The sequence below is a fragment of the Chenopodium album genome, chromosome 10 (assembly GCF_948465745.1).
Source record: "Chenopodium album chromosome 10, dcCheAlbu1.1, whole genome shotgun sequence".
In the NCBI taxonomy this organism is placed as follows: Eukaryota; Viridiplantae; Streptophyta; class Magnoliopsida; order Caryophyllales; family Amaranthaceae; genus Chenopodium; species Chenopodium album.
Genome location: NC_137843.1, coordinates 39,909,370 through 39,919,554, shown reverse-complemented (window position 1 = coordinate 39,919,554; position 10,185 = coordinate 39,909,370). Strand labels below are relative to the sequence as shown.

At 33.0% G+C, this 10,185-nt stretch overlaps 1 protein-coding gene across 1 annotated transcript; it reads right to left on the bottom strand.

Moving 5' to 3' along the window:
• Window positions 1-1,153: 1,153 nt before the first annotated feature.
• Window positions 1,154-9,236, bottom strand: LOC145563928 (E3 ubiquitin-protein ligase RGLG2-like). The gene is made up of 12 exons (XM_081624317.1): window positions 9,100-9,236; window positions 8,106-8,411; window positions 4,821-4,905; window positions 4,585-4,725; window positions 4,365-4,478; window positions 4,153-4,250; window positions 3,028-3,107; window positions 2,812-2,917; window positions 2,579-2,706; window positions 2,229-2,463; window positions 1,693-1,749; window positions 1,154-1,586 (listed from the first exon to the last, which is right to left on the bottom strand). Exons 2-12 carry the CDS (start codon window positions 8,385-8,387, stop codon window positions 1,506-1,508), a joined length of 1,407 nt encoding a protein of 468 aa, XP_081480443.1. The 5' UTR covers window positions 8,388-8,411; window positions 9,100-9,236; the 3' UTR covers window positions 1,154-1,505.
• Window positions 9,237-10,185: the final 949 nt, after the last annotated feature.

Genomic DNA, 10,185 nt, shown 5'->3' with positions numbered 1-10,185 from the left:
CACATATAATATAGTCCCTATAAGGTTTAATTATATTATAAATTTTATTATATTTATTTTGTACTTCAGCCATTTTTTTAGTTGACACACTTTTGGTTTTGCTCTATTCACAAGTTATTCCTTAAAAGCTACGACAAAACATAGTCATGTGATATCTTGTTTGAATTGCCTTAATGTAAATTTCATTAATATCCGCTTTTTATAAGTTAACAATATTAATAATTAGATTTATTAATCGTTAAATTCTGCGTTGACAAGTGATAAAAAGTATCAACTAAAAAAACAAAGGCAATGTTTAATTTCTATAATTTTTTTTTCTTTATCTTTCCATGAGAAATGAGAACCCTTAGGTTTTTTTAAGTGTTTTATCCTTGAAATAGGTAGAATTTGTTCCTTCCTCTCTCCAAAACCCTAGCCTCCATTATTGAATTTTAAATAGGCTTTCATCAGTTTTAACCGGTGGCAAGCCCTAATCCTTGTTTCTTTAAAGGTTTTTTAGGTTTATAATAATGCTTCCTCCTTTTGGGAGGAACTTTTCTCCCTCAAAAGAAAGGGATTCCGATTTCCTTCGAAAGACAAGGGTTTTTCGACCTCCTTCGAAAGACAAGGGAGAAACTTCTTAGTTTTGAATCCATGATATTAGATCTAATGGATTGTCGCAAAATTATTTCGTTGGTGAAAAGGTTATCAAGTTTTCGAATACAGAGAGATGAATCAAAAGGAAAACATTCTCACAACTACAAAGGATCGTTAGATAGTCTCTCCAACAAGGCTGTGTATTCCAGCGATATAAGCAGAAGATATTCCACAGTGCAAGATGTACACGACAATCGTTGAAGAAAAATTTTATTTGATTCAATATATTATGTATTTGTTAATGTTGAATCTCTATTGTAAATGTCATATGACTTTTAATTAATGAAAAATTTTTGCTATTCAAAAAAAAAAAAAAAAAAAAAGGTAAAATTTGTTATATACACTCGGGGGTACCGTACTTCTAACTAACCTAAGGTTAGTTTTTACTCTTCATTTGATGATAAAATGAAAAACTATCATCATAATGAAAACAAATACTCATGAGTGTACGGTATACCCGGGTGTACATAACAACCTCTCTGAAATAGGAGACCTTTACACCCATGTATCTTTCTGATAAAAAATATATATATATATATATATATATATATATATATATACACATTTAAGTAGATTATAAAAAACATTCCTTCTAACAGTTCTAAGCTCACATTACACTAATACAATGTATAGGACTAAGGACATTGCCCCGTCAATGACCAGTTTTAAAGAAAAACTTTAAAGATCATGATACTATTCACTAGGTACTTTATTTACAGTGACAAGGAATTTACAGCTCCCAAGCTGAATTCACCCAAATCAGAAACCATACAAAATCATCATAAATTTGAATCAAGTAAATCAAAGAAATGAAAGAATTTTAACCAATAATGAACAATTGACCACAATATTCACACACAATGAAGACATCAGTAAAGCTTGATCCTGGTTTGTATTGAGCTGCGACAGATCGGACAATTCAAAAGATCTTGCCCACATTCAGCACATGTCTGCCAATAACATGTATAAAATCAATCACATTCACATTCACATTCACAATCACACCTGGGAAGGGAAATCATTAACGAAGTATAAAAGTTCATGTTTAGAATCTACCTGGTGTCCACAGCCAAAAGCCATGTCCTTGTTATTAGTAAAGCAAATAGGGCACAACTGTTCAAGAGCATCAGAAAACAATGGTTAGCCCATTGATTAATCAAACACGAAAGTAATTCTTAAGACAGCAGAACTGAAGACCCTAATTAAGTAATCAAATAGCCACCCAATTCTGATACCTCAGATTAGTTAGTATTCAAAAATAAAGGCAGGCTATCGACCTAAGCAAGATTTGTCAACAATAATGATAGTTGTGCAATAGAAAAGAAAGGCAAGGAAATGAGTTTAACAAAAAGAAAACTAGAATACCATACATATACTAATAGAGATGAGATGCTAAGAAATCATACTAGACAGCTGATACAGTCTTAGACAGGACAAAAATTTCACCAAGGAAAGAGGTAGATGATGTAGTATTATTAAGATTGACGTTAAATTTGTCATGAATTACGGAAAGAAAGATATTGATAAGGTCATGCATATCTAATAATAAGCACTGAATAAGTATAAGTAGGCAATATTCAAACAGTAAATACCAGATTGTCATATGCAGAGCTCGCAGCAGGTGGGCTTGTATCGTAGGTAGAAGTAGGCGCAGTTGGAGCTGTACCAACATGTCTAGGGGTGTCATAATAGGCAGGTGCACTTGATTCAAAGCTTGTTGAAGGAGAAGGTTTTTGATAGTTGAAAGATGATGCATTGCCAAATGATCGTGCATTCTGCAAAGGTGGAGGCAGAGGGACTCTTTCTGGAGATGCTCCTCTACGCCTACTGCATTAATATTAAAAAATATCAATCAATCACAGTGTCATACTTTTAGTAGTGTTTCCTCAAAAAAAAAAAATGCTTTCAGTAGTGCCCATAATTAGAAATTGAGAGTAGTTACCCCAATAGATTAAGCTCCATTGTTGCTTTATACTGAGAAGGAATCTCCATCAGTGCTGATAGAGCAAATTCTGTTTCCTTTCGAGTTTGATGGGTATTCTTTGCCATTATTTCAGTGAAATTCACAAACTGAGAGATTACAGAAAAATATTAAACACATTGTACTGAAAAGTTCTCAAGAATTCCAAAATCTTTCATGAATAGGAAAGACAACTGGGATACTAAGGCAATCACCTGAAAGTTATCAAAATCCCTTGCAGGTATGTTATCATCAAATTCTTTCATCATGTCCCACGGTCCATCCCCCACCCCAACAACAACAATTGAAAGAGGATATTTACTGTCATAATCACCAAAACAATCATTAGAAAAACATAACTTAAAGATTTGACAGAGTGAACAGGAGATGAAAATTGAAACTAGAGATGTAGAGATAGTTCAAAATTCAACCTTGCTTTCACAATCGCATCAACTGTCTTCTGCTCCTGCGGACTTAGTCTACCATGCTCCGTATCAATACTCCTAGTAACCTACAGAAACAAACCTCTTAGCTATAGCTTCAAATTAAAAAGAGAACTGATCTTCCAGTTTTTATTTAAATATTCCATAATTTTATTCACAAAAACACAATATTATTTCGAAAGGCAATAAGAGCATCAAAGGTTTCTTCTTATTGATCAAATTAGCCAGGCCATGAATGTATCAACACATCTCTTTCAAAGTTTCAAGAGGACTTTACATGATGCTTAACAAATTGAGATGATACACATAATGACATTATAAGCTTTTTTATGATGACAGTGCCACTTAGTTTTATATGTAAGCTATTTTATGGTAAAAAATTTCATTAGCAACATATTTAACCCCACAGGCCACGGCAGCTTCAGAGTCGGTCTATAAAACTATACAAGAATATACTGCTCTCCAGTCAAATTAATCTCACTTTTTAGACATAGTTCTAAGCTATATCTGATTCACCAACTTAGTTTTCTACAGAAACTTTATAAATAGCCCTAGGCTAAGAAAAGTATTGTGTTCTCCCATTGCAATAAGTAAGTTTCTTCAGGTTTTGGGACAAATATAAAACATATTACACTCAAAACAGATTGTTAGATTTTAGTTTGGTGATTGAAAATATGAATATCTAAAGAAAATGATGAGAATTATCAAGTAACATGGGACATTACCATACTCAAGTGCACCTAAAGCATAACACAGATGGCTCCTCCTTGTCAATAACTTCTTCAAACTTTAAAGATTGGAGTTTCTAAACCTACGCTAGATCTGACCCAAATCAAGAAATTTGTGAGGTCATGTGGTTGTAAGTAATGGAAACTGGAGAGTATACAGTGTCAAACCTTCCAAATCTATCTAGATCATGTTAGGTCATATTGCATTACGGCCCTAGGGGAGATGAATTGGGTACCATACACCAAGAGCAATGCAGTTCATTTGTCAACATGATATTTCAGCCCATTAATAATCAAATAGCTACTACAGATCTTTAGTGCAAAAAACAGAAGCTCAAAAGAATTAATCAACCCACACACTTCAAATTAAAAAGGGAGCAAATACCTGCCCATCTGCAATTATCAGTAAAACATGGTATTGTCCTCCACTCTGCTCAACAATTGTCATGGCCATCTCAATTACAGGAGCAAACGACGTAGGTCCTGCCACATCAAGATATAGGGAACCATTAAATTTATCATGAAAAATCTAACAATAAAAGGAAAAGGAGCCAAATGAGAGTGAGACCGGGAACAACAACAAATTAAATAATAAACCTGCAAGTCGTAAATGGGGAACAATTTCTCTGTACCGGGATAAGACTTCCTCAAATCCATTACAAACTCTTTCATCTGAGTAGAAACTAAAGACATCTTGATCGTGTGTTGATGCTGTCAAAACATGATGCACTTTGTTGATTAACAAAACAAGGAACTTAAGACCATAACTCAAGATGGCACAAGAAAGAAAACAACAAAATTAAAGAAATGCAAATACCATCTCCAAAACCATAACATGGAATTAAATTATCATCATCGAAAGCAGCCAGTGTCTTTCCAATTATAGATATTGCTTGTTCGTAAGGGTTTAGTCCACTCCCAGTATGATGCAAACTTTGGTTGTTGAATGACCTTTTACCTGACAGTGAGTCAAAGTTAAAAATGTAAGAAAAAGAGAAAGAAACCTATGACGATTTCTCAGGAAGCAAGCAGCACTGTTGAATCAAAAAATACCTGTCCACTCATTGCTTTTTGTAAAATCAATACCCACAATGAGATTAGAGGACTCAAGGCCAGCACGAGCCAGTGCTTGAGTCACCTGCAATTGATTACAACAACAACAAAGCCTTAGTCCCAAAATGACTGCAATTGATTACATTAAAACAAAAACACAACTCACTTGTATATCTGCTCTCTACCTTCCTTTCAAAAACTTGGTAGGTGAGTATGGGGCGGAGGAGAGAAAGTGAAAAATAATGTATACTAGTTTTATGAGAGATATACAAGTTAATTGAAGTAGGAGATAAATTTTGACTTTTGGTTTCAACAGAATCATCAATTAAACATCACACTAGCACAGTATTTAAAGGAAGAACCTATGCAACAAGCTTCAGTTGATATTCTTGGAAGACCAAAATAAACATCAAATATTTATAAAGATAGAAAAAAAAAAAGGATCAATAAAACATGTTAACTACATGAGAAAATCATCCATTTTAATGGCAATACAGCATTACACTCACATACTGGTCTTCTGTTATAACAGATAATGCGATATACTTGCTTCAAATATAAAACAAGCAACTTCTTACTCAAATTTTTAGTAATGGTATCTTTTGAATTTTCTACAGGTCTGAGAGAGGGATAGAGAACAAACAACCATAATAATATAAAAAATGTTTACAAACTAAGAAAAATAATCTTTAGTAGGTTCATCCTTAAGAAAAAGGCATAAGGCCTCTTCTCTTGCTCTCCCCACTCCCCATTCCTCATTTTATATCCCACTCTATATTGACTGCCAAATATTGCAATTATTAAAAGTACAAGATGTTTTTCCTTAGAACTTTCACCCCTTATAGTACATTTCCCTTACTAATTCAAACAAGGGCAATGTGTCGAATAACCATTGCTCAAGTGTTAACCATAAATTAAGTAACCCTACATAAGGCTCCGTTTGATTCAACTAATTTTGTCTGAAATTATCTTACGTTGAAATGGACGTGGGCTAGGTGATATAGATTAATAAGTAGGGATGCTAACAGGTCAAAAACTACTTGTGAACTACTTAATTCTCAGTTAGAGCTTGGCACTAGGGTTCAACTCGAGTTCGGGTGTGGTTCCATATTTTCACAAGACAAGCTATCTTTGGCTTTGCTCGAAAGCTCGTATATAGGCTCGATTTTTAATAATAAGTTTTATTAATAAGTTTATAACATAAGATATTCTACTCACATTTGGGCCTTAGGGACTAAAATAAGCCGGCAAATTAAAAACAATTCATATTGTCAAGTCTCGCCCTCATCGTTTGTAATGTTAAAATTCCTTTACTCATTTCCACTAACAAAAAATGCTTTACTTCACACTTCCTCTAATTGACGATTTTTACAAAGATTTTAAGATCAAACTGCCAACATTAAGACAAAAGCCCCCTAAAGCGACCAGATATCCAGGGAGGAACCTGTACAGCTCTCTAACTCCAAAACCAACCACCACTTCAAGCCAACTGGGTCTTATTAAGTTATAACGATAAGAGTAAAAGGTAAAGAGAGTGAATTCGCTCGTTTTCAGCAACTTTATGCAAATGAGCAAATGATTTTATGCTCAGTTAAAGCAAATATGACAACTAAGGTACAACTGATTTTATGATTATAATCGCCCTAGTTCCAGGTTTTGTGGACATAGCAAGTATTTATTTTTTGTTACTTAAATTTTCAGCAAATTTAAATTGTAAATCAATGCTAATATAAACTATGAAAGACCAAGAAAAAGGGAAATTTTGATAAGAACATGTTAAGACTAGATACAACATTTGATGATCGAGCCTTGAATCGAATTGAGCTCAGTTTCAAGCTCAAGCCGAGTAATAAGCCTCGCTCGGTCTCGGCTTCACTTGTTAAATCCCTAGGCTAATCCAATAATTTCCTCTAGTATTTTGTCCTCCTTTATAAGTGATTTGATAGATTAAAAAAACAAAAGATAATTAAAATAAAAACTACATACTATTCCCTAAATTCAAAGGCACCATTCGGCTATTGCCAACTGATAAAAGATATAAGATTGATCATTATTTAATTGTAGAAACATGACCTAGCTACTATTAATCCCCTCTTTCTCTCTCACCTCTATACTAAAATGAGAAGATTAAGGGAGGGGAAAGGTAATTATTTGGAAAAAATAGAGCAACTATAGTGGTTGCTTAGCTGAAATGTGGAGGGAATAAAGAGATAAGTAGTAGTAATGGTGGTTATGGTTATAGTAATGGAGTGGTTTTTCAATTACTGGCTGCTAAATAAGTTTTTCCTCATTTAGGCAGTTACAGCAATGGTAATGAGAAAAAAGAGGATGTTACGGATCATGGTTAGTGTTTGAGAAAAAAGTAACCTAAATTCCTAATAAAAGATACCAAAAGAAACACTATTTTTACAAAAATCTAATTTAACACATCTAGAGTCTTAAATTCAAAGTTATGAAAGGATCAGATACAAGAATGGATTCAGAGGTGGTCTCAATGTCCATTTATCAATTGATCAGATTCGGATTGTGTAAAGTCTAACCTAAGCCTGAGATATTGCCATTCCTATACCACCATGTCTAAACCATAATCTCCAAAAAGCTATAATGTTGCACTATTCTATTATACACACCACAACAGCCAAAAAATGGGTGATCGATATAGCACAACAAAAGTTCTAAAATCAAAAACTACATCGCTGATGTTTTATGGCACTACAAAATTTGCTTTAGCCTATTGCAGGGACAACAGTGGTTCCATTCTGCCCATGTAACCAAGCCACAGAGGGACAACAGGAGGACATGAGGCAACGATGCCACCAATCAAGAAGTCAATATTCCAAGTACTGCCTGATTACACCTGCCAAAGTTCATTAGAGAAGCAATAACCTACCCTAAACAATAAACATAAACCCTAGCTAATTGCTCTTACCTTTCCTTGCACCCTATTGACTAAGTCCTATTTTAAAACTCTTATTTCGCAAACAAACAATTAATAACTCCCATGACTAAGCAATTGGACCTCTAACAAGCAAACAGACTAAGGACCTGTTCACACTATTAATAACTCCCATGAATATAAATTATTTTTACCAACTAAAACTTATTTTTACTAATTTTTACGGATTAAAACTTATTGCGAAGAGAACAGGCCTAATACAACTTCAATAAAAATCAAAATAAAGTACACCAATAGCCTTAAAAATATACACTAATACAATACATACTTTATACAATATTAATTTAAAAAAGCAATGAATCATTGGGAAAAGGGAGTTACTGCAATACCTCATCTAATGATTTGTACTCATCAGCAATCCTAGAGTACATCCTCTCAAACCTCTTCTTATGTTCATGGGTCGGACCAGCACCACCATAGCTCGACGACGAAGTCGAATGTGGTGCAGCCGCTGGTGGGTAAGGCTGTTGGGTATTATAATGTTGAAATTGACTCTCAGGAGGTGCATAATATGGTGCTGAATATCCTGCTGGTTGATTCTCATACTGATTCCATTGGGTTGATGAAGATGTTGACCTCCTATATTCAGACTTTGAACTACTTCCACCCATTTTTTTTTTTACTCAAAATTACCACTGATAATGTCAAAAAAATTGATTAGCAACAATTTATTAAAGATGGGTTATTTTGAATTATATTGTTTTCACATAAATCTTGAAAAATATGGAGTTATATCTTATCTTTCTATATTAATATCTAAAATTACTTAACAACCAAGATATTTTGATTCATATCTTATTAAACAAGAAAATTTTAAATATACCAGAATTAGATAAGGATGCAAATTCTAAGAAATACCCAAAAGAATGACCAAAAAAGTAAATTAAAAGGCGGCTAAAAAAAACAAGACTTCTACAAGCAATTGAAGTCTTCTCATTTACGTTTCAGAATCTTACCCTTTTTTTTTTAAGGAAAAAAAAAAAAAAAAAAAAAAAAAAAAAAAAAAAAAAAAAGTCAAGAGAAAAAAAAAAGTCAAGAGAAAAAAAAAAGAAAAAAATTTAAATTTTGAAAAAAAAAAAAGTAAAAAAAATTGGATTCAAGAAACAGATGGGTCAAGAAAAACGGAAATAGATTGTGAAAAATATAAATTGCGACATTTTAAAGATCTGGGAAATTTCTTCAAAAATAAAAATCTGGGAAATTTCATCAGTGTAAATTTGGTAGTAATTGACGGTTACCAAAAAAAATATAAAAATTGACTGAAAATATGAAAATAATTGTAACTAACGATTAGGAGAATTGTTGAAAGGGAAGAAGACAAACCTTGTCAAATTGAACCTTTTTGGTGGCGGTTGAGGTGGAGGAGACGGAGACGGAGACGGAGAAGCCTGTGTCTGACTTGACAAAAGGAGTAAAGGTCGAAGACAAAAGAACTAAAGAGTATATACTTGTTATAAAAAGATGATAAAAATTAAACAAAAAAATTAAAAAGGTGGACAAAAATTTAAAAAGGGTGACAAAAGTGACAATTATTTTAGATGAGAAAGGGGATAAAGAATTAAATTAGAATTTGCGGGAAAGTGTCTAAGCTTTTTTCTCTTAAAATAAAATTATTTGCTTGAGGTTTACTAGTAGACTTTTAAGACTTCTGAGTTAGATTCTACCACTTGGCTTTTAAATTTGTTGGTGGAAGAGGTATTTTAGGCCATATATGGCTAGCATGTCAAATTTTAACCCGAAACCATTTAGCTACTCTAAACCAACCGATTCAAATGAGAATCAAATCGATTAAAAATCGATTTTTTGAAACCGAAAACCAACTTGCACCGTATTTTAGTAAACACGGAAACGAAATCGATCCAAATAATGTTAAACAGTACAATAATCTAACGCGTTATTGAATCGAATTGAAATAAAACTAAACCAAAATAAAACCGAACCAAACCGTTAATAATCCGAAACCGTTTAAACCGGGTTTAAAATCGTTACACCGAATCATTAACAAACCACAACCTATTTGAACCGAACCGTTTATAAACCGAACCACTTACAAACCGAACCGTTTATGAACAAAATCGCTTACAAACCGAATTGTTTATGAACCGCTTACTATAAAGGGAAGATTAAATTCAGGTTAAAAGGAATTTTAAATGAAATCTAATTATGCACACATGTTTACTACGGAGTACAGTATTGTTTTCCCTAACTTTTATATGTAATTATGGATTAAGCAAAAATAATCTACGTCTTCTCTTCAAACAACATCATCAAAGTGCTTCATATTTTGTTCAGAATTATATTGTACCAAAGCTGGCCTAGTGAAATTCTTATGATGTATTGTTGTAATTCTCAAAAAATTTAGAATGAGATGATTGCATGCTTTGATCTTTCAAAAACAAATTAAAGTCC

Bases quoted from the DNA above. Each gene is read 5' to 3' on its own strand.
- LOC145563928 (XM_081624317.1), bottom strand. From the start codon at position 8,387: ATGGGTGGAAGTAGTTCAAAGTCTGAATATAGGAGGTCAACATCTTCA. The intron at 2,464-2,578 runs GTAACTACTCTC...ATATTAATGCAG, and splicing joins ATGGAGCTTAATCTATTGGG to TAGGCGTAGAGGAGCATCTC. The intron at 1,750-2,228 runs GTATTTACTGTT...GCTCTTGAACAG, and splicing joins GCTCTGCATATGACAATCTG to TTGTGCCCTATTTGCTTTAC.